This window comes from Leptinotarsa decemlineata, unplaced genomic scaffold, assembly GCF_025532065.1.
Source record: "Leptinotarsa decemlineata unplaced genomic scaffold, Ldec_3_MD MMD2_P_RNA_scaffold_1, whole genome shotgun sequence".
NCBI classification, from domain to species: Eukaryota; Metazoa; Arthropoda; class Insecta; order Coleoptera; family Chrysomelidae; genus Leptinotarsa; species Leptinotarsa decemlineata.
In genome coordinates, this window is record NW_027412523.1 from 4,996,664 (window position 1) to 5,022,119 (window position 25,456).

Genomic DNA, 25,456 nt, shown 5'->3' on the forward strand with positions numbered 1-25,456 from the left:
CCGGGCTACGTATTATATGAAATAACGATAATGGTGGACACTTGTCAAATGTCAAACACTCTTTCAGTCTCACTTCGCAATACTTTTGCGAGTGACCTAGAGATCGGGGACTTGGAAAAGAAAGCTTTTCTTTACCGCCATGTCAAACTCGATTTCGATACGATAACTTTTTTGGTAGAACATCCAGAATTGTTCTCACAAACAAAACTCTTTTCAGAATAAAAACCACATAAATGACGCCAATTATATGAAAAATTTGATATGACTAACAGTTTCCAACAAAGAAAACACAAAACTTTTTATAATACATAAAAAACATACAAATTTTCCCGCACTATGAACCATATTCATGACGCCATCGCCAGAAAAGTGGACACTTTTGGCAAGGTTAGGTTAACCTCATTGAACATTTCAGAATGCGGAAACGAAAAATATAATGGAAGAAATATTATGTTACCTCGGATAGTTGGCAACAGCAGACGTTGAAGGGTTTCGAATTCATCACTAAACACATCACTTCAAATTTCATTCGAAGATAAACAGTAACGAGAAACTGCAAGGAAATTGCATGGTAACGAGATCGGATAACAAAAGACGCCTAGAAACTTTTCCTGGCTCGAAGTTATAACGGGTGTGTAAAAAAAGTGATTATTATTTCGGGATAGAGTTCCGTTTTTTGTAAACTTGACACAAAACGAACAGAAATCCACTTGATCTGTAGAAAATCTTGGAGCTTGGTTCCCAAGCAAATCTATTGAACATACTTTTGATGATTGTCAGACCAAAGGTCACGTAATGGGGGATGTTCCTCAATTTGGGTTATTACAGCAAATGCAAGTTTGAGCAAAATAAAGTTGAGTTTAATTCATGAGTTTTTCAAATGCACTTTGAAAAGTATTCAAATTGATGCTTCAAATGTTGGGTTTCAGTTTTTGAAGGGATTTGTTTCAAATTCACATATTGGCAACAGCGTCTATGTCAAGTTGAAATAATTTATACGTACCTATATATTCTACTTTAAAAAAAGGAAAATTATCTTTATAAATCAACAATTAAGGCAGAATATAAATTATAGTTCAATACCACCTTCACAAGCCACATAAACAACAGTTGTTTTGTTATTTATTTACATAGAGGAAGGTAGGTTAGGTGCACAAAATCTCATATGTCACAGAATGTCTCGGAACTCGGAACATAGGTAAACAGAACAGCACGCCTGTGAAATATGTCATCTTTGTTTCTCAGCAGGTAACAGATTCATTGTCCTTTATTAGCTATAACCGATGTTGCCAAATGGTTAAATAGAAACGAATCCCTTTAAATGTTGAATGCATTATTTCATTCCTCTTTTTTAGGTACTTAAATAATTTTTAAAAGAAAAAGGTTGAAATGATGAATTTGAAATGCATTGTTTCAGAGCTCTTTTATGAAAACTACTTGATTTTCGTCAGTAGGAACATTTCCCATTGCCTGTTTTATATAGAACGAAGCTATCTACTCAATAGAGACTTGCTTGTCTGCTTATCTCCGGTGCCATTTGCCATCCATACATACTTCCTCGTTACATTTTTCTAGATGGAGAGAGAAACTAAATGGACAACGTACAGAATTGTCCATATTGTAAAAAAACAGGCGTCTGGGAAGCTTGGCACTGAAACTGACATCCTGAGTATGACCTCTGACCAATTCCTGCAACAGTCTACTAGAGCCTGCCATATACAGTCCTAATTCCGAGTATAGAGAGCTGGATCTTTTGGGAGGAGGAAACACCAGAAGCATATAGCTACTGGTTCACATATGAATCAAAAACACCTTTAGGTTCTGGTGCGGGAATATACAGTCGCAGACCTAGTCCAAAAATTCAAACCTACCCGCATTTCAAGCTGATATCTACGACACTGATTCATATGTGGAGATATGGGGAAAACCAATCTTTGTCATAAATCGATAGGAATATCATCAAATGGCCAAGCTGCTTTGATACTCACACTGGCTTGGATATTGATGAAACTGTTGACCGTCTTGCAGGGGAAGATACTACAAGCGGTTTAATCGAACCAGAACCAGTCACTGACATATCTTTAGGCTTTGCCGAACAAATACTGCACAACTGGACTGCAGGCAGACTTTTAGACTCCTGGTGAAATCCGAAAAGCTAAGCTCACTCCAAAGCATGTAAACCTCCTCCAAATAATGTCACAATAGAAATAATTGTCAGATTACATACAGCAGAGATGACCTACTATATCTAACAGGCCCACTAACGGGTTGCTGTCGTTTGAATCATCATATGAAGAGGCTTAGACTATCGGAAGATCTCTGGGAGGTTTGGAAGATCATTCACCAAATTAATTGATTAATTAGATGTATTGGTGTAGTTTGAATTGGTGTGGGACAAACCTATAGGAATTGAAAGTGACAGGGATGGTCATACGTAGAAAATCGTTTCTCTTGGAAACCAAAATCGATTTCTCTAAAAACAGAAAAGCTTGGTGATAGATACCCTTCGTTGGACTAGTATATACAGCGTGACTCACGGTCGATGGTAGGTCTAAAATATTTTCAGCATTGCGGCGTTGCCACTTCTATCAAAAAGTCCTAGCAATGATATTTTTTTGAATGGAACACCCCATATATTAATACATTTTTGGAAACGCTCTAGTATTTTAATACTTTTTTGTTAATAATGTCCTATACCTATCTCTATCTGTTTTCGAGATAAAAAATAAATTGTGCTAAATATGGTCCAAAACATAGCCTTAATTGAAATTAAGTACATCAGTACTCTCAATTCATGAAAAGTTGATATTTTGATGATAGTTTGGACAAACTCGAAATATTCAAATAACACCAAGAAATCGACTCCATATCATACATGGCGTGCTAAAATTACTATTATTTCCATTGTGCATAAAAGTAGTCAAAAGTTCATTTTTTCAAATGAAACCCCCTGTATATTACTCAGTAAATTGAAAAATGTTGAAAAATGCTTCAAGATGATAATCATGTCCCTATACCTAAATCGTCAAGTTTTCTCAATAAAATCGCTTCTCTAGAAACATTATTTTTTTTAGAATTTGGATTTAGGTAGCAGTGGAATTATCAAGCTTATAGCAGTTCGGTTACTTCTATGAGTAATTTACAAGGAGTTATCGACGGTGTTTCGAATCATCTTCCAAAATGAATGCAAATATCGAATATTCAAACGAAGTTCTTATGAAATTATTTATTATAGATATGAATAAAGTGATCAAATCATCGTCAGAACGTGTAAAAAATTCAACCAAATGTATCCTGAATTAACACCAATGAACAAGAGGAAGTTTGTAAGGTTACAAAATAATTTTCTTAACTATGGCTCAAAGTTTCCAGGAAACAACTGTGTGTGTCTTCATAAATAAAAAAGCTAATTTTATTGTTCTTCAGAATACAGAAAACATTCAGGTCAAACTTTTCTTGAAAACCCATTTCTTTTGTAACACGAGGATTATGATCAGCCCAAAAATGTTTATTCCTTCTATTGAAAATACCATCCCTCGTAAATTTTGATTCGTCGCTCCAAATTATTTTTGACAAAAATTCCCGATCTTCCTGTGTATGAATCAAAAGGGATTCACAAAAATGCATTCTACGTTCCAAGTCTTCTGCTTTTAGAGCTTGAACTTTGGTAAATTTATATGGATGCATTCCGTGATTTTTCAAAATTCGTTGTACTGAAGCATGTGATACACCTAAATCTTTTTCTGCACTGCGAATGGAAGCTTCTGAATATGCATAAAAATATGCAAAAACGTTAACAGTATTGTCTTCATTTGAGGTAACGGGTTTTGGTAATGTTGAAGGCGCTTTTAACATGGAGCCATAATTAAGGAAATTATTTTGTAATCTTACAAACTTCCTCTCGTTCATTGGTGTTAATTCAGGATACATTTGGTTGAATTTTCTACAAGTTCTGGCAATGATTTGATCACACTGTCCGTGTATAATAAATAATTTCATAAGAACTTCGTTTGAATAATCAATATTTGCCTTCATTTTTGGCGATTTTTTGAAACACCGTCAATAACCATTCATCAATTACTTATAAAAGTCACCACACTGTCATAAGTTTGATATTTCCACGGCTACCTAGAAATCAAATTCTTTAAAAATTATTTTTGTACAACTGTTATTGAAAATCTCTTTGATAGAAACACTTCAATCAGAACACCCACCAAAAACTCATTTAGAAAAGTTCACACATGCAGTTCGTGCTATTGGTAATATTAGATCCCTGTGAAGTTACTGACGATGACGAAGTAGTATTCAGTACAACTGTAGATAGTCCTTCATGACTAACCAATAATCCTTCTTGAAATAACGTGAGTTGGCGTATGTAGTTGTAACATATGCCTTGTAATCCAAAGATCGTGTGTTCAAATCCCATGAACTCTATAATTTTTTTTATTATCAGCAGTAACGTTATACAAAAAATTTGTATGATACATTTGTTAAAAGTGATTTTATTTTGCTAGTGAGTTTGCTCCACTTGCTGACGCTCGTTTTGCAATAATCCCCACTCACAAAATAAAATGCCACTTTCAACACTTGTAGGTAAAACGTGAATAACTATTTTTCCACATAAACGGCTCTTTTGAGAAAACTTGAAGATATAGGTATAGGGACATGTATATCATCTTGAAGCATTTTTCACCATCTTTCAATTTATCGAGTAATATACAGGGAGTTTCATTTGAAAAAATGAACTTTCGACTACTTTTATGCACATTGGAAATAATAGTAATTTTAGAACGCCCTGTATGATATGGAGTCGATTTCTTGGTGTTATTTGAATATTTCGAGTTTGTCCAAACTATCATCAAAATATCAACTTTTCATGAATTGAGAGTACTGATGTACTTAATTTCAATTGAGGCTATGTTTTGGACCATATTTAGCACAATTTATTTTTTATCTCGAAAACAGATAGAGATAGGTATAGGACATTATTGACAAAAAGTATTGAAATACTAGAGCGATTCCAAAAATGTATTAATATACGGGGTGTTCCATTTGAAAAAATATAATTGCTAGGACTTTTTGATAGAAGTGGCAACACCGCAACGCTGAAAATATTTTAGATCGATAGAACAGGTAAGGAAATGTGAGAGGTGAAATGTTCAGAAAAATCATGCTTTGCGTTTTCCAGAAACGTCTAACCTACCATCGACCGTGAGTCACGCTGTATATATTTGAATCTGACACAAACCTACCCGTATGTCAATCCTGAGCGGTTGCACGCCCTCCTTGTCCTGCAATCGGATCTTCTTCAGCGGTTGCTGCCCCCGCTGCTCTGGAGTCCTCCGCCGTCGACGCACACCACCCCCGCCTGTATGGTCGGCTGATGGTCTCGGGGCCTGCCTGGACCATATTCCGGATGCAGCAGTGATATTCTATTGTGCCTGTAGTCCCGGAACACGCCGGTATGGAGAGGGGGCAGTGGCGGAGCGGTCGACACCACCACCGGAGGCGGCTGCTGGGGGTATCTCTGGGATACGGCAGCGGCGGGGTTGATGCTGGCCGCTGTCGCGGTAGGTTGCTGCTGGTGAGGCGACGAAGGGTACGGGTAGCGGGCCGTCGATATGGGGGACCTGGAGGGCTTGTATATGTCAACAGACGTATGCGATGGTTGGCTGTGGTTTGGTCTGGAACGAAAAAAAAAACAGGTGTTATTTATTATAGAAATGTATCATTTGAAAGGTTATACAAATTACAGAAAGTTACTCAAAGCACGATAACGATTACATAATGGTAGGCTACCCCTCTTTCTATCTCAGAAATAATATCTCGGTCAGAAACATCTCAGTAAAAAACATCAGAAGACATCTCAAGATTGAAACATCTCAGCGCCTAATATGAAGAATTTACAGGAGTATGTATGGCTATCAATGAGGATAGTCCATAAAACGCCGAAACTAGATAATTTTTTGTGCGAGATTCAATTTGGCGAGATGTTTTTGTCACCAGAAAGTTTTATCCTGAGCCTTTTGTTACCGAGACCTTACAATTACTATTGTAGCTGAGAAATGGAAATGGGAGCCTAATCGCTCCCAAGATCTCTTTATATTTGCAGAAAAAAGAACAATTCGAGAAGCAAGAGTTTAAATTGGCCGCGTGTCTGTTGACCAATGAAATTGAACGTGTCTACAGCGGTGTTGCCAAGTGCCAATAATATTAACAAAAATACGAAGTTATGTGTCGAAACATTAGAAAGAGTACATTATCTCAAACATTAAAGAGAGGTAGCTGACTGGGTAGTAATATTGCTAATATATAACGTTGAATTTCTTATTTTTGGTGGCGGGCATGAATGCATAATTGATTTATTTTATTAAGGTTCATGAGCCTTTGAGAACCATTTGAAAATACAGCTCGTTAAATTCTATTTAGAACCATGGTTTTCGTGTACATTTTATTCCATGTGGAGAATTTTTTCATTAATTTAAACGTCAACGAGTTCATATACAATTCCATTATTAAAATTTCTACGAGTTCAACATGAAAATGTCTACTGCCGGGAGTATTTCAAAAATAACGTTTTTATTACGTTTTGTGCATCCTATGTGTGATTAATTCTCCCTTCACTGCATTTCTTGCACTTGCTTCTTAGATTTAGTTGTCGAAAGTGACTGTAATTTTACTTTGAATCACAAATTAAACAGAAACTGTTTATAGGCTCCGTGAATTATACGATTTGGCAAAGTTGATTATATTGGTCTTGTTCCTATTGGCCAATCGAACAAGAAGCGAGACTAGGCCCATGACGTCACGGGCCTAGAAAATCTGATTTTCAATCATTAATTACGGAAAAACAACGCTATTTAGAGAGCTGAAACAAATTGAGCTGTTTTTCAATTTGAAATTACTACCAAATGAACTGTAAACAAAAAATCATGAAATAGGCCCATTGTGAGGCCCATTCTTGTATCAATTTCTCGGCGAGAACCATGAGTCAACTTTTGTACTCCTGATCACTTAAATTATCATTTGTTTTGTTCTATAACCTACGTCCAAGTCTAAAGTAAAGAAAATGTATTAAAAAGAAAGAAATAAATTCAGTGTCACACAGACCAGGAGTATATAAGTTGACTCGTGGTTCTTGTCCAAAACCGTATATTGGCCAAGCGGAAAGATCTTTTTTCCAAGGAATAGAAGAACATAAGTAAATTTTCGACTATGACCATCTTTTCACAGATAAGCACGGGCTCAACAAGAACTATGGCGTATTACATTTGGAAGAGAAAGCTTTGAAACTCTTTTGGAATGCTTAGAAATTAATATATTTAAGAAATCTGAAAATTTAATGAATGGCTATATATAATTGAATTCTCCGTCTTTGTAGATTCTGAATTGATAGGCAAAATCATTAACGAAAAAGGGATTCTCTGTGTCATGTAAGTGATTACCACAAATTGAAAATCTCCCCTCCACTATGAATAAACTGATAAAAAAAGTAACAAAACATAAATTCAATACTAAAAAATTCCTCAAACATCAATTTTATATCGTTCACCTTATAGTTGATTCGTATCACTCTGTGTGTTGCTCAATTATAATCGATTTTCATTTTGTTTATCGACAACAATTATAATTAACAAGATGTGTTTTAAAAAATTATGTTTTTCCGTTAATCAGCTATCGCTCCCATACGAACAACAACTCTCAGAAGTTGAGAAACTTGTGCGAGCTAAGGACTAACGAGGTCTTACCTTTTAACGTGTAATTCCTAACACGTTAAATACACGTAAACATATTTCTGATTGCGGAGGTACCTACATTTTTACCTGGTTGTCTAATACCACAAAAGAATCCAAATATCCGACAAAACACTTTTATCCGCTTATTTGTCGGTATTACCGCTATTAATGATTACACATTATCTTTCGTATCATTATGGAAATGGGTGCCTAATGCTGTTTGGGTCGAATCTGTCCTGCACTGACGAGAGGTAATACCTCGAAACCGGTCTGTAGATGATTTACTCAAATAATTTCAGCATGGTCCTGCTGGATTAACGATAAATGTTTATGAGACTAACCTCTGTGAGGTATCTTGCATGTCCGGCTAATACCTGCGCGGTATTAGCCGGAGAAGTAGTTGTTTTCCAGCGGGAATTTTCACGGCATGCTTTCAAACTTTCGTCGAGACGGTAGATAACTTGTCAACATACTCGTTTCTAACATAAATCAAGATTTTTATACACCCGGAGTATTTATTATTCATCTACCGTGCAAAGATAAATATACATTTAATGGACTTACACCTGTCAAAGTCGTCGCCCCATAAATTCTTCCACCTCAATGGGACCTCGCGACTTTATTTCCCCCCACAAGATAAGCCAGGCGAAGAAACCCCGTGTAATAAAAGCGAACAATAGTATCATTGGCAGATATATTAATTTCGTGTTACTTTGAATAATAACGAGGATAATAAATTACCCAGCTTCGTATATAATTATGGCAGATAGTTGGAGATAGTACAGTATAACAGTTGCTGTGGTAACAATCGCGATACGATGTGAAATTCCGGACATACGGTACAGATTACCATAATTATCATCGCGTTATAAATATTTTCAGTTCCTTTGAATTAATTAATTTTCAGAAAGAAACTGTAACTATATAACGAAATGTAATGAGGTCAACATTAATGAGAGTCGAATAAATTCGATGCAGCATTGCAAGAACTATGTTTTCCTTAGGTACTTGTATCAAAAACAAACATATTATCCGGAGCCGGCAAACAAATGGCGGGGATAGAGAACGCTTCAAAGACTATTCGAGATTCTTCTATTGGTGTATGAATTATGCTCCAGTTGTAAAAAGCAACAATCTAATTCACCCATGGCAGCAGCAGCAAACAAAATCAACATTTCATACTGATGTAACTTAGTAATTGTAACGGATTGGCCAAAACCTAGACACCCAGTATACTATTGAGTTGATTCATATGCAGAACTTCCCTAGTACGAAGGTGGAACCTCATAGAATTTGTTTTCTCAATATTGGGGAATAAATGATTAGCAGAGTACCAACCATGCAATTCTCCTTCTTGGCATTTTTCCGTCAATAGTACATCTGATTTATCAGAGATAAGAACTGACGTGTCATCAGCATATAAAGTAAATGATGCTGGTACTGATAGGTGATCCAAGTGATTTATGTAGAATATAAATAGTACTGGTCCCAAAATTGAACCTTGTGGTACACCCAGATCAATACCTCGGATCTCAGAACTTTCAGTACCAACAGTGACATAGTGTTTCCTGTAAGTAAGAAAATCTGACATCCAGTCCAATGGTAATCCTCTAATTCCATAAGTATACAGCTTTGAGAGCAGAATAGAATGATTTACGCAGTCGAATGCCCTGCTGACATCACAAAAGATCCCAACAGGACATTTTCCTGCCTTAATATTCATTAATATCATCAAGTATTGTGAATACAATTTTATATTGTCCTGCAAATAGGTAACTGTTGGACAATAGAGCTATTATTGTTAGAGGGCACCTGAATAAAATGGGGCTGTACAACGGAGACCTCAGCTGCTGATTATGCAACGAAGGGATAGAAACAGCTCTGCACATCTTATGCGAATGTTAGGCATTGAATCACAGGAGGCAGGCAATATATAGCTCTTCTAGCTTTCTCAAGCAGTAGGATTTGATAATCCAATATTCGTCGAGGTATTAGCTAAAGATGGTTTCCGACAAACATTTGACAACTTCTATTGTGTTAGAATGCCGGGACAAATCAATGCACTTAGAATGAATATTTCATTTCAAATGCGTCTTTGTTGTAGATACATGTAATATTTTTTAAATTAACAAGGACAAACTATTAGGAAACGATGTTATCTATTTTGCAATGAAGATTACAGTTTATTTGCAATTATGGCTTATTTTGCATATGCGGCTATGGATATTTGTCAAGTTGAGGCCATGATGCTCTTCATAATCCCTTATTATGTAAAATAAACAGTTCTTTGCGTTTATTGCACAATTCTCTTCATCTAAAAACCCACCTTGAATGAATTTTTATTCCACCAATCTGATATGAACAAATATGTAAATCATTCCGGAATTTTCTTCTTTCTTCACAGTTATAAAAGAAGTTTTATTGTCGTCGTAAAACTACGTATTTGACCCTACTTGGGCAATGTTCCACGAATTTTAGATTAACAAAACTCGACCGTCAGGCACTAAAAAAACTGGACGATTAAAGTATCGCTATAAAAACAAACGTATCAAAGCTCTTAAGGAATTTTTCAATCAATTTAACCTCGTGATCGTAGGTTTGGAAGTCGACAATTTCAAGTTAGGTATTAAAGTTAACGTATCAGCTATTATAAATCATACATTTCTATGAATTGTATTTTTTTATCACGCAATAAAATTTGGAAAAATATTTCTTAAATGATTGATTTCAACAGAATGTTTAGCCAAACCGTGAAAAGAATAATCGGTATCAGGTAGTTAATAGAAATAAATTTCAGTTTACTAGCAATGTTAATGAGATAGAGAATAAATCTAAAGAAATGAACTTTAAACGTTACAGCCAGTCTCAGACATACCTACAAAGTAGGTTGAATGGACTGACGCCTATCAGAAAAAAACTACTCCTCTGGCTAATACCAAGAAGGGTGTTGGATTATATCCGACATATTTGATAATCTTATGTTACGTTGGCAAAAGTGTAACGATTCAACAATTTGAACAGTAAAGAAATGATCAACGATGCGTCAACATTGTCAATCCCCATCAAAAGAACCCCCCATTATGTATGCGCGCAGCGTCCTTTCGGTGTGCTTCGTTTCCAATTTCTAAGAACTGATATCATGACCTAGATTTCCGATAGACCTTGACATAGCTCTGGGAGATAATAATACCAGTAACATTTTGTCTTTGGTGTTTTAACGGAGATAAATGAGTTTGTTTGCCTGCCCCGTACGTACACGAAACAAGTTCATGAATGTACGGTACATTGTAAAAAGTGGTCTGAATAAAACCGAGTCATTCCCAATTATCGAAGCGTGGAGAACCATTCGAAGCACAGTCAGGAATGTTATTATTGTTATCTGATAGAATTGTAAATTAGAACTGCTTTACATGGTAAGATGAAGTAAAAATTGAGAGTATATAAAATACTTGCCTTAGACAGGAGCAGTCAGCATATAATAATATACTTTATTGTCATTAAGAATAAATCTTGTGGATAAAGCTTGTGAAAAATACATACATACAGTGTGGTCCAACGAAAACTTAACACCTCGAGTTTCCGGCGTTAACATGAAAATGTGGAAAATCGCTCGAACCCGTCAATTTCTGATTCGAGGGGGAACAACTGTTCCACTGTTTTCATCCCCGTGACTTCAACCCCCTAACGGGGGTGAGCACAACCCCTTGATTTTGAATAGGGATGAGGGGTGTTGAGATACCTCATTTTGAAGATCTTATCGTGTACTATCTGACCGTAAAATTTCGCTCCAAAATATCCATCGATAACGACATGACAGGTAAAAGAGTGGAAGAGTACGTACTTTTGTGATTACTTTATTAAATGTTCGAAATGGGCACCATCCACTTCCATGCAGTAATATAAGTTTTGCTGAAAACGTTCACGTACATTACTCAAGATGTCTGGTGTAATTTGACGGCATTCATTAATGATCCGAGTTCGCAAATCATCCAGTGACTCAGGCTGGGTAGCGTAAATCTTGGATTTCAGGTGACCCCATAGAAAAAAGTCCAGTGGAGCCAGATCCGGTGATCTGGGTGGCCACTCAATATGTCCCCTTCTTCCAATCCAGGCGTGAGGAAAATTGTCATCTAAAAACTGACGCACCGGTTGAACAAAGTGAGGTGGTGCGCCATCTTGTTGGAAAATGATCGTTTGATGGTCTTCTGCATTCTCCAATACTTGCACGAGGGCTGGATAAATAGCGTTCTCCAATAGATCGAGATAAAGTTGGCCTGTGAGATTACCGGGTAGAAAAAAAGGGCCGATTATGTGATTTCCATAAATACCCGCCCAAACATTTAATTTTTGGGGGCGCTGTGTATACACCTCACGAAATAATCGTGGATTTTCATCTGACCAATACCGACAGTTATGCCGGTTTACAATGCCGTTAAGGTAAAATGAACACTCGTCCGAAAAACAGATATCGAACATGTAGTTTTGATTGCAGTTAATTATTTCACTGATCACTTCACAGAACTGGAGTCGGCGATCGGGATCATCCTCATTCAGTTCCTGAACCAATCGTATCTTATACGGATGGAATTTATGTTGTTTCAGGATTCTCATGATTGTTGTGCGTGAAACACCAGATACCTCGGACAATTTCCTAGTACTAACGGTCGGATCCATTGCTATATGACCTAAGACAGCCACGTCCCTCGCTTCGTCTCTTTCATGCACCCTCTTTTTGTTTCCAACTGACCCAGTAGCGTCAAATTTGGCAACCAGTTGCACAACGTAAGCAGCGGATACATTTTTTCCAGGATGTCGTTCGTTAAATAAAGCCGCTGTTGTGCGCGCAGAGTCGTTATTTCGGAAAAATAATTTTATCATTTCCACCCTTTTTTCTACGGAATACACCATTTTAATTCCACTACAAATTTACAATCGCTTGTACACACTTGTACCGTTCTTAACAATTCACGATAGACTAAGGTACAAAAACAAGGTCCGTCTACTTTTTTGGACAAAAAATTAACCACTCAATACCTTTGAAATGCGTCGGATACGAATAATATTCTCGAGATAAATTCCATATTGCCTCTTTCACTATTTTCGCTGTTATTTCATTATCGATGGATATTTTGAAGTGAAATTTTACGGGCAGATAGTACACGATAAGATCTTCAAAATGAGGTATCTCAACACCCCTCATCCCTATTCAAAATCAAGGGGTTGTGCTCACCCCCGTTAGGGGGTTGAAGTCACGGGGATGAAAACAGCGGAAAAGTTGTTCCCCCTCGAATCAGCAATTGACGGGTTCGAGCGATTTTCCACATTTTCATGTTAACGCCGGAAAATCGAGGTGTTAAGTTTTCGTTGGACCACACTGTATGTAAGTACACACATCGGAAAAATCTAGGGATATTTTTAAAAATGACAATAATTTTTTTTTATATCGCTTTAGGGAAAAAAAGTTGACGGGTGATTATTAAACGAATGTAACTTACAACAAAATTTATTAAATGGTCAAAAATACTGAGTGCGCATATAAGCAAAACTAAAAAAAATATGGCTCTTCTTTGGCACCCCGAAAAAAAATCATAATACAAAAAAAATTGGAATCAGTACAAAGTATGGCCTCCACGCTGGTTTATTACGGCCCTACATCCATCGTGCATCGACAAAATGAGATTGTCAATGTCTTGTTGAGGTACATTTGCCCATTCAGCGATTAAAAGCTCTATCAATTGAAACGTTGTGTGAATGTTCCCCATATGCGGAGTAATTCTTCGTTGAAGCATGTCCCACACATGCTCGATGGGATTCAGGTCCGGTGATTGTGCTGGCCATGGCAATACATCAACTCCTTCGTTGGTGAGCCAGTCAGTCACTAGACGCGCGACATGTGGACGAGCATTATCGTGCATTAGGTGGAAGTTTTCACTAACAGCACCAGCAAACGGACGGACGATAGGTAGAAGAATGGTGTCGAGGTACTGTCGAGCTGTGAGGGAGCGACTTGGAAAAACGAGATCGGTTCTGCCGCCGATCATGATTCCGCCCCATAGCATTACTGTACCACCTCTGTATGAGTGGACTTCCTGGACGTGTCTCAAACGTTCATTATTTCCAGGTCGTCTCCACAGTCTTACTCGACGAGAATCTGGATGAAATCCAAATCTGGATTCGTCTGTAAACAAAACTGTGGCCCAATCATTTGCATCCCAGTTTTGATGTTCTTGACACCACTCTAATCTTCTACCGCGATTGCCTCTCGACAAAGGTGGACATCTAAGTGGCCTTCTGTTGTGGAGATCTGCTTCATGCAGTCGATTTCTGACAGTATCACGACCAATGGTTACCTGGTGCGTCTGCTGCAACACGTTAACCATCTCAGGTGCTGTGATTGTCGGTTGTCTTCTTGCGGTTAAGACCAAAAATCGGTCTTGAACTGCAGTTGTAGCGCGTCCTCGCCCTGGATGTTGTTCGGCTGGACTGCCAGTTTCACGGAAACGCCGCCACAATCGACTGATAACACTTTGGGAGACCCCCAAACGAAGAGCTACATCATTTTGTCGCATGCCACCTTGAAGAAGTCCTACAGCTCTATTCATCTCAGCCAATGGTAAGTGATGGCGTTCGATGTTAAAGCACAATATTTCCAGTTTAATTGCTGAGCAAGAACTGCATAGAATGTACAAACTCGACACTTTCAGATTATTCATTTTAGCCGAAAACCTACAGTTTGTAAAAAACTTGATAAAAGATTAGTTACCGTTTTTGCAGGCTTTGTTCAACCCATATAAATCTACAGGGTGGTCGAGTGTACCAATTTAATCGAAATTAAACGACCTCATGCATTTATTTTTATGATATTTAGTATGTTATAAAAATATCCGTAGACTTTTCCGATGTGTGTATATTCAAATACGCACATTTTGTCACGCAAATTCATCATTATAGAACTCTTGCAAACTTTAATAGGGTCTATCAGCCAAAAATGTTTTTACTCCTATTCTAAACATTTTGTTGGTCAAATTTGCCTGTCTTATATCTGAGGGCAAGTGATTAAACATCTTAACTCCATTGTAATGAATAGAATTCCTGACCAAATTTGTTGAAGGAATTGGCAATTTCAACGCGGTGGAACGGGTGCTATAAGAATTGCATGAAGTCTCAAATAGGGACATATTTTTGTAAACGAGGTAAACCGTTTCCAAAATGAACAAAGCAATCAATTGAAAGATAGCAAATTAGCGTCACACCACTCCTTGCATTTTGTGAATCATTTGAGTTTTTGTTGTTCCACAATATCGTCGTGTCATCGGCGAAAAGAGTGAAATTTACAGAAATGCTCAAATTTGCAATGTCATTGACATATAATAAGAATAAGATGGGTCCCAAAACTGATCCTAGTGGAACATCACACAAAATTTCCTTGAAAAAAAAAACATTGGCCATTATCAACAGTCTCATGAAATGTTTTCTTTGCTCCCAACGAAAACACTGTTCAATATAACTGAAAATATAAAAAACAAAAAAAGTAATGCAAGTGTGTTCCAATCGATTCCGGCAGTTGTATCGCCAAAAGCGTAAGCAGGAATTTCTTCTGTGAAGAATCCTGCAGTGACACCTGTCAGATATAGTTCAACGCCCTTCGTGGTATTAGCCAGGGGAGGAGTTGTTTTCTGATGCAATCTGGGTTTACTTATTCTGCCACCAATTTTAGACGATTCGATACCTAAATATGATCATCAACATTTCTCAAGAAATGTACACTTTGGGGTTTATCTACTGGTTGTTACCGGAAATAAATATCTCAGTAAGTTTCTGGTTTCTGATGATTGTCTCTGTGAAAGAATTTTAATGAATATGAGCTTGGCTTTTATATATCTACAAGAACCCAAATGGCATTGTAGTATCCATTTATTGTTTAACCCTCAATCCTTAATACGTGAAATTGCAAACAAAAGTGTCTATTCCTGTTTTCCTAACTAACTTTCTTTGTCATGCAACGACCCAACCTTCACGCAGATACGATTTCTCCCACCGGCCTTGACTCAGTCCAAAATACATCTTGATATCAGCCAGAATAAATATACTTTTGGAAAACTAAAAAACACGCTTTTAAAGAACATCGTACTAAAAAGTTAAAAATATTTTTCAATAAGCTTAAAACAATAACAAACTAAAATTTTTTCAACTTTTTAGTTCGATGTTCTTTAAAAGCGCGTTTTTTAGTTTTTTAAAACTATATTTATCTTTCACTTTTTAGTTTCATATGCTATAAAAGCGCGTTTCTTAGTTTTTGTAAACTAAATTTATTTTTCGCTTTTTAGTCCAATTTATTGTTAAAAATATTTTTTTTTAAAGTTATAATCACTAGTATTATAAATCTTTAACAGACGCCGCACGAATGTAAAATTCCTCTCAAACAACATAATAAAGTTTGAGGTCTTAAATTCTATAGTAATACTGAGATACAGGTAGTATAATGAGTCTCCAACAGAGAGAGGACAGTTGTAAAATTTGTTTCGAAGTAAAGAGAAAATTTGCAGTAATAATTTCAAAAAACAATCCATGAAATCCATTTTTTATTTTGATTTTCTTTTGAACAACCTATCAAGGAGGTTACATACAGCGCCATCTGCCTGCGAATAGATCAAGAAATATCAAGGATGTTATGTACAGCGCCATCTGTCCACGAATAGATCAAGAAATATCAAAGAGGTTACTTGCAACGCCATCTGCCCGCGAATAGGTCAAGCTAATATGAAGCATGTAATAAAGCGTGTAAAAAATTATTACTTTCCTTCAGTCATTTGTCAAAACCTACACTATAGGAAAAAGAAAGAGATGAATTCAAATTGAATACCAATCAAAATATACATACGTACATAAAATCTATAACCGATAAGTAAAATTATGTAATTTACAATGAATCTCTCGATTTTAATTCGACTGTAGCTCGCGAGCAATGTCCATTACCGTTATCCTCTTGAGCACATAGAATTGAACCTGATAACACTTGGCAGAAACAACTCCAGAATGAAAATGGTGTGCAGTGATACAGAAATGTTATAAATGGGAAAATTATGCAAATAAACTAAAACATAACGCGTGCTCCTTTGATGTAGGTAAATGGGTGACAAGCATTTCGGAGGTAACAATTTGTCCACCCTTTATGTAACAGACCTAATTTGCACAGAAATCTCTACATGTTGATTACGTTACCAAAAAAATATGTCTTGCTTGACCTTGTTTATGCAAATGATGATAGTGATGGCAGATATGGAGGGTACGTACTTTGTATATGTTTTGAAGTATGATTACTATTTATAGACAATTTTTGAAATATCTCACGGATTTTCAACAAGTTTCCTATGATGTTTCACCTTACACAAATGTTTTTGGCGTCTGTCGAGAAAGTGTATAAGTGAAGAGAATCAGCGAAGAAATAACAGCTAATATACTCAAGATTTTTTTCTATTCCGATGACGAGGCAGATTTTAGCCATCCGAAACGCTGAGATAAGTATCTGTATGATTTCTTTCCAGAATCAGAATCATTTTATTCATCACAAAAGAATACACATTGTGTGGTGAAAACTACAGAATATGTAACTTATCGGACTAGTCAAAAAAAAATATTTGTATATAAAGTAGATTGACTAAAATTGATAAAATATAGACAATACAATATATATAGATAAAAAATCGGGATGGACAAACGGATTAAAAAGTGGGAATATGGTACAACTGCAGTAACGGGACACTATTTAGTGATATAAATATATAAAAAAGAGTATAATAAGAATGTACAATTATAATTTTAAACTATAATAAGGAGCCCAGAAACTCTTCTACGCTATAGAAAGCTTTATCGCTGAGATATGTTGATATTCTAGTCCTAACTGCTGACTTGCTACCGCTCATATCAATTAGATTTTTCATGTTATTCAAACATTTTACACCAACATATTTTGGGGAATTTTGACCAATGAGAAGCCTGGAAAAGGGCAGATGAATATTTTCCTTATTCCTTGTATCATGTGCATGTATTTGATCATTTTTCAGAAACGTATTTTCATTGTCCTTTATAAACAATATCAAGTTCAAGATGTAGAGACATGGTAACGTTAGTATTTTAGAATTTCGGAATAGTGGCTTACAAGATTCTGAAGGGTGAGTTTTATTCATAGCTCTGATGATTTTTTTCTGAGAATGAAAAGCCCCTAGTATGTGAGTAGAGGATCCCCAAAATATTATTCCATATTGCATAGCTGACTGTGCCAGTCCGAAATAAAGAATTCTCAGTACATCAGCTAATACTGTATCCCTCAGATTCCTAATAATGTATGTGATTGTGCTGAGTTTTGAACATAAAGTGGTGATATGGTTTTCCCATGAAAGTTTCCTATCAAGCACAACACCTAAGAACTTCATACTCTCTTTGCTTTCTATCGATTTTCCATTGACTGTTAAGTAGAGATCATTATCAGGATTCATATTTTTTGGTAAGAATCGAATATGATAGGTGTTTAATAGATAGGTTTAATAATAGGTGGAATAGATAGCGGTGTTTAGTGCTAGTCCATTTTTACTACAATAGTCACTGATTTCCTTTGATGTCATATTACCATTCTTTACTAGTTGTTCATTATTTGTTCTGCACATTAAAATATTCGTATCATCTGCATAGAGAATGATTTGATCTGCAGCAACACAGGTGTTCTTTATGTCGTCAATTTTTTTTGGTAGGCAAAATTATCAATATTTACTAATAAATTAAACATTTTTGCTTCAAATTTACCTTTTTGGGATGAACTGAAATAATAGCCCTTTCTACACGTGCATGAAGTTCTCCATTAAAATTTTCAGATTTTTCAGAAGGTGAAAATACTAAAAGAAAGTTGATAAAAACTCTCGTTTTTCTCCACAAAGAAATGACTTTCGTTCAATACTTGAGTTTGTCATTTGACTTGATTCTGTACATACTTGATTTTTGGGTACGAAGAAAACAAATCAACTAATTATTGAAGAAAGCTGATGAGTGTGCCAGACATACGAGGGTAATATAAAAAGTTCCCAACCTCAACATGGAGATGGCAGCACTTGTAAATAGAAGCTAGCGAATTTCGTTTTCGGCTGGGAAAGTGATGGCTCCTGCTTTTTGGGATAGGCTTAGAGTTATTTTAATGGATTACCTCCAAAACCATTACAGGAGCATACTAAGCATCATTACTTGACAAGCTGAAGGCAGAACTTGCGGAAAAACGGCCACATTTGCAGAAAAAGAATATCCTGTTTCACCAACATAACGCACCTCTATGTTGAAATATAAAATAAAATCAGAAACAATGTCTTGTACCTTTGTTATCAAAACATAAACGAATTAATAAGGTTCTTCTTTTTTGCTCGTCCGCAATACTAACCTATCAACATTTTTTTTTAAACAAATCGAAAAGCAACAAAAACTCGTGGATCATCATAGCTTATAGCTCGAACAACTTTCTTGTTTTGCATATTCATCAAGCCACAACAAACAAGGGTGTTTCATTTTTATTTTGGTCCATATCTGAATTAGTCTCGTGGAGCGTGAACCTTCTAGCTATAGATCACATCGGATAATTCAAATGTGAACTTTGTCCGACTAAAAATAGATGACGGACGTGATATATTTTTTGGAGGAGGAGGCCGAGCGTGGATATGGAATATGGAACCACTAATTTGGTCAACTGTATCAGTCTATAGTATAACAATTTTCAATTGAAGGTAACTCATATACAAATCGAACTGAGAGCTAACGGCAACAATGTTAAATCTTAGAACACTAAATTCTTACCGGGGTCAATAATTGAAAAGTAAGACGATTCCATAAAATTTGACCCCCGTAACAAGATAGCTTCTGCATATTAATAGGATGTACGAGCGAAGAGGTGAACCAGTTCGTTAAATACTTTGAAACATCGGTAAACTGATCAACACTTCGCAGGTATATTATATTTGCGTCCTTAAAATGCCATAACTAGTCATTCGGTTTCTTCATTATCAAGCGTCCTTATCTGCATAGGCATAGTGTGTTCTGTTTCTTGTGAACGTGACTTTGTTTTGTATTTATCAAATATATTTTATTATATTTATTAAATAGAATGTTATATGTATTAACTTTGAAATATAAGATAGAGTTGGCCGATACTTGTTTTTCAAAATACATTGTCATAGATTTTCATCACATTCACACTTTATTGTGAGATAATTAGTTGACCTAGTCATTAAACTCAGGTGTAAATGTTCGTTAAACTCAGGTATAACTGTCATTAATTAGTTCCTAGATTATTATTAGTTTCTAGGTAGATAGTAATATTTCAAAAAGTATATAGAAATCACAATGTATGTAGAATTCAGTTTGTTAGTGAACACGCTTGAAAAAGCTACTGTGCAGCGAAACACGTGTTGCAGATTTGTTAATCTGTTCTAGTGAAAATCTCACAATAAAGTGTTTTTCAAAATACATCAACTTTAAAATAGTTTTTGAGGTAAGTAAACAACTGACAAATAGTTGAATAATTTGATTGAATTTTATTATTTTTATAGTATTAAGATGGATGCCGTAGCAGGTCCAAGTAATGTACAAAGGAAGCGGAAGTGTTTGTCGTTATAGAAGTAGAGTGTACGAAAATTTGAAAAATACACTCCGTACAGTCGAAGCTCTAGCTCAGTGTTCATTTTTAAGGGGAATATCCGTGTCGACAATTGTCGCATTGTACTTGAATAAACGGTGACTGGGATTGTGCAAGCTCCAAAAGCACATTGTCGTGGTAGAAAAAAAATTGAATTGGACGAGTACCAGAAAAATTTTGTGCGCTATACCATTCATTCTTTCTTTTTTGAGAATAAAGCGCCAATCCTCCAATCCATTAGGACAAAGGTAATGGATAATGATCTCATTTCAAAAATTAGCAAAGAGAAGTTAAGGAAAATAATAAAAGAAGATTTAAAATTTATATATGCCAAACGATCCCGTAAATCTGTCTTAATAGAAAGAGAAGATATAGTCTCATGGCGACGGAGATAACTTCGCTCTATTAGAGAAATGCATTCTGCTCACAAAAAGATTTATTATCTGGACGAAACGTGGGTGAATGCTGGTCACACAGTATCTAAGATCTGGCAAGATACTACTGTGACTTCTTATCACAGCTGATTAGTAGAGCAGCTGCCAACTATGACCACCAGAAAAGCAGACATGCAGAGTTGGTTAGGATAAAAAGGAATTCCATTTTCCGAGGACATGGTTAAGGCCGAGTTTACGAGTGTCATTAAACAGCATCGTGACAGATATCGCCAGCATGTGGTGGATACAATAGCTCGTGCTGAAGGCATCACCATTTTGATACTTCCTCCTTACCATTGCGAGTTAAACACGATGAAAATAATCTGAGCTCAAGTTAAGGGTTACGTAGCTCGTGAAAACGTGACATATAAAATTTCTGATGTCCAACGGAACGGATACGGAAAGAAGATTGGGCTAATGCTGTAGCCCACGTGATCAAGGAAGAAGAGAAAATAATAATAGATTTAAGTGTGACTGGGGATTCCTCTTCAGACGAGTCAATGGATTCTGAAACTTCATAAGCATAACATAGGTAATTATTTACTTCTCGAAGCACAAGAATTTGAGATCCACTCAACAAGTCCGTACCTGGAATCCCCACATTCATCTTTTGATAAACAGGTGGCATAAAATTATGTTACTACTAATAAATATCGCGATAATGCAAGACCTTAATTTTCCAATGACCTCCACCTTTCATAAAATATTATCAAATACATTGGAAAGTCGATCGAGACAAGGTTTAACGGAACCAAATCAGATTTGATATGGATCTACTAAAAGATTTGATCATTCGAAATAAATCCGATAAATTTAGATATCGACTATTACATAACGACTTCGTTTGATTTTCTATTTTTGAAGGCAACTTTTACAAATATCACGAGTATGGGTAGAAAATATTTATTCCATCTAACTCGTTTCCTCTGCTTGAGAATAGGGGAAGTTGAAATAATCAATTATTATCCAGTAACTTTAAAATTTCTAATTATTGCCAGTGAGGAAACAAAATAATCCACCAAGACAGAAAAAAATAGCGTGGTGAAGGGTCTTACAAAAGTATTCAAATATCAGCGTAGCAATTTCATTGGCTTTCTATTGATTATTTCTTACCAAATTCCATTGGACATGTTCAATGAACAACATGACTAGTTGCTTGAGTAAGATATGAGTAATTGCTCAAGACAGGAGTAATTACTTGAGTGAACCATGAGTAATTGCTTGACTGAACAGGAGTAATTTCTTCAGTAAAACGTGAGTAATTGCTTGAGTTAAACATGAGTGATGGCTCCAGTAAGACATGAGTAATTTCTTGAGTGAGTCAGGAGTAATTTTTTGAGTAAACCATGAGTAATTGCTTGAGTGAGGCAGGAGTAATTGCTTGAGTGAGACATGAGTAATTGCTTGAGTGAGACATGAGTAATTGCTTGAGTAAGACATGAGTAATTGTTTATGTAGAACATGAATTTTCTGCTTTCAAATAACTATAATAATTGCTCCAATAACACATAAGTAATTGCTTGAGTACGACAGAAGTAAATTCTTGAGTAAGACATAAGTAATTGATTTAGCAAGACACGAGTGATTGCTTGAGTGAAACATAAGTAATTGCTGAGTAAAACATAAGTAATTGCTTGGGTAAGACAGGATTAATTTCTTGACTAAGACAGTAATTACTTTAGTAAGACACGAGTGATTGCTTGAGTAAAACATAAGTAATTGCTGAGTGAAACATGAGTAATTGCTTGAGTAAGATAGGAGTAATTTCTTGAGTAAGACATAAGTAACTGCTTTAGTAAGACATGAGTAATTGTTTAAGGACATGAATTTTTCTGCTTTCAAATAACTATAATAATTGCTCGAGTAAGATATGAGTAATTGCTTGAGTAAGACATGACTAATTGTTTATGTAGAACATGAATTTTCTGCTTTCAAATAACTATAATAATTGCTCCAGTAACACATAAGTGATTGCTTGAGTACGACAGAAGTAAATTCTTGAGTAAGACATAAGTAATTGATTTAGCAAGACACGAGTGATTGCTTGAGTGAAACATAAGTAATTGCTGAGTAAAACATAAGTAATTGCTTGGGTAAGACAGGATTAATTTCTTGAGTAAGACATAAGTAATTGCTTTAGCAAGACACGAGTGATTGCTTGAGTAAAACATAAGTAATTGCTGAGTGAAACATGACTAATTGCTTGAGTAGGATAGGAGTAATTTCTTGAGTAAGACATAAGTAATTGCTTTAGTAAGACACGAGTGATTGCTTGAGTAAAACATAAGTAATCGCTGAGTAGAACATGAGTAACTGCTCGAGTAAGACAGGAGTAATTTCTTGAGTAAGGCATAAGTAATTGCTTGAGTAAGACATGAGTAACTGCTTGAGTGACACATGAATTTTCGGCTTCAAAATAATAATAATAATTGCTTTAGTAAGTCATATACGAGTATAACTCCTGTACGATCTCATCAGCTGTCGATAGTGATCAGTTGACAACATTAAAGATGAATTATACTACAAATGAATAGTTTTACGAATAAACCACTCATTAGGATAAATTGTGACATTTCTTTATCAAATCAGACTTCATTTAGTGAATAATTGGAGTCAAATTCATCGAATGTAGCAAGTACCATAAAGCAAATCCCATTTTCTACGGCGTTAACAGTCAAATCAGCATCGTTAATCAAAATGGCATGCAAAAATGATTCGATCGATCACAATGGTAATTTGGTGCCAGAACTGCAGTCGCACAGATAAAAAATATAATTCCGGAAGTTCCGGAGAGGGCGAAAAAAACAGTATATTTCCATTGGAAACATCCAGAGAAGCGACAAACAATTACAAATGCAAATGCCGACAATGTAAATCGGTCTAGCGGCCAATTGTGTCACGTTCTCCTTGTTAATTCAACAAAATACATTTTTCATCATTCAAATACCCGTCTGGCGAATATCTTATTTTGATTATCGATGTACAACAAAGCGGAAAGCAACACGCATCCATTAACGAGTCTTCATCAAATATTTATTTGTAAGTCTGTCATAGGTCCCTCAGACGGTAATGGAAAAAATAATTTCCATATAAAAATAATATTATTTTAGGTCTATGTACATATTCTTCGAAGTAGGTACAGCTTATCTAGCAAGCGATTTCAAAGTCTTGGCTTAGGACGTCCCCTAAGATATGCGTTCGTTAGAAGACTGCGTGAGAGAGTGAGATAGAATTCTCAAGTCTCTTCCTAGTTTTGACAAGCTGTGCATATTATAACACATCTATAAGAAACAACAAAAAGCTATACAAGAAAATGTATACAGGTAAAAGTAAACTTTTGCTGAAGTCAAATGTTTTTTATCTCGGTGGATTCTCGAGCTGAGGAAAACTCCAGGAAAGTACTAACACGAATGAAAAAAGAAAATGCGTTTCAATATTCCATTCTAACGTATCTCTACATTAAGAGAAATCAATAATAGACTAATTTTCACGGCACTCCTAGGTCTGCAGATGTTTACAATTGAATTTTTCCACTACTAAAAAACCTTGAACTTCAATGTTGTTGTGTCCGCCAATAAAATTTTGAATTACTTGTGAAAGCTGGCGCAATAGCCTGGAATGTTAAACCCATGGAAAATACATATGTAACAAAAACTACACGTCAGTCGTGGATTCCGACATAACGGAAAAAGTACAATAATTGCCCAGGATTAGTCCTGAACCTGAACGTGTCATAACCACAGAATAGTAAACAATTCATAACCTGACAATACGAAACTAGGTTTCCATCTCACATCTACGAGCATATTCTCTTCTCCTTCAGTCGCTCAATATGCAATGTGACTGAAACGCTGAATCTCCCACCAGCAGTTCCAGCATAGAACTTGCTGCGCCTGACAAACCTCCCCACCACTCGGATTATATGCTCACGCTCGCAACCATAGCCCCCTCTCTCTGCGGAAAACGTCTTTCATCAGTCAACGTATTTCATCTCCGTCTTCCCTGTTACTTTTAGAGAATTTCCCTCTCAACTTCAAGAGTGTGTTGTACGCTTGAAACTTAAGAGAGGGAGACTCGCCAAGATGGCCGACCCGCGTAAGCCAATCACGAAAAGGTTCTCCCACTACTCGCGAGCTGTACGTTACTACAACTCCGCCCACAGTTATTCATTTATCGTTAGGGTCAATGCCTATCATTTCAACAGAGAAACGGAGTGCAGCGACTGGGTTTCGAGATGAGGTTATGTTATTGAAGTACCAGGTTTCTCGTAACTTTTTTTTAATGAAAGAAAATGCCTACAGCAGTTTATTTTTACAAAGTGAACACTAAAAAAATGTTATTAGATAGTATTAGTATACAGAAAATTGGGTAATACTGGATAGGTAGTAAAAAGGAGTTTCTAAAAATATTTTTGAATAATCTAGGCAAAACATCTGTTTAGGAAGTTTCCTGCATATAATGATTCCTATAAAATTTGTAATTCAATGGCATTTCAATCGTATTTCACTCATTACGTTTTATCGAATCGTGGATTGGTTTCAAATTCATGGAAGAGAATAAATAGTATTTGGTATTTTTGAATTAGGTATGTGAGAGATCAAATTTTGTTCTGTTTT

At 36.0% G+C, this 25,456-nt stretch overlaps 1 protein-coding gene across 1 annotated transcript in view; it reads right to left on the reverse strand.

Annotated features, from left to right (window-relative positions):
- Smr (nuclear receptor corepressor smrter) overlaps positions 1-25,456 on the reverse strand; it is a 147,937-nt gene that overhangs the window by 46,183 nt on the left and 76,298 nt on the right. Inside the window, 2 exon segments of the mRNA XM_074181526.1 lie at positions 5,253-5,333; positions 5,336-5,684. Of these exon segments, the coding sequence (XP_074037627.1) occupies positions 5,253-5,333; positions 5,336-5,684 (430 nt within the window).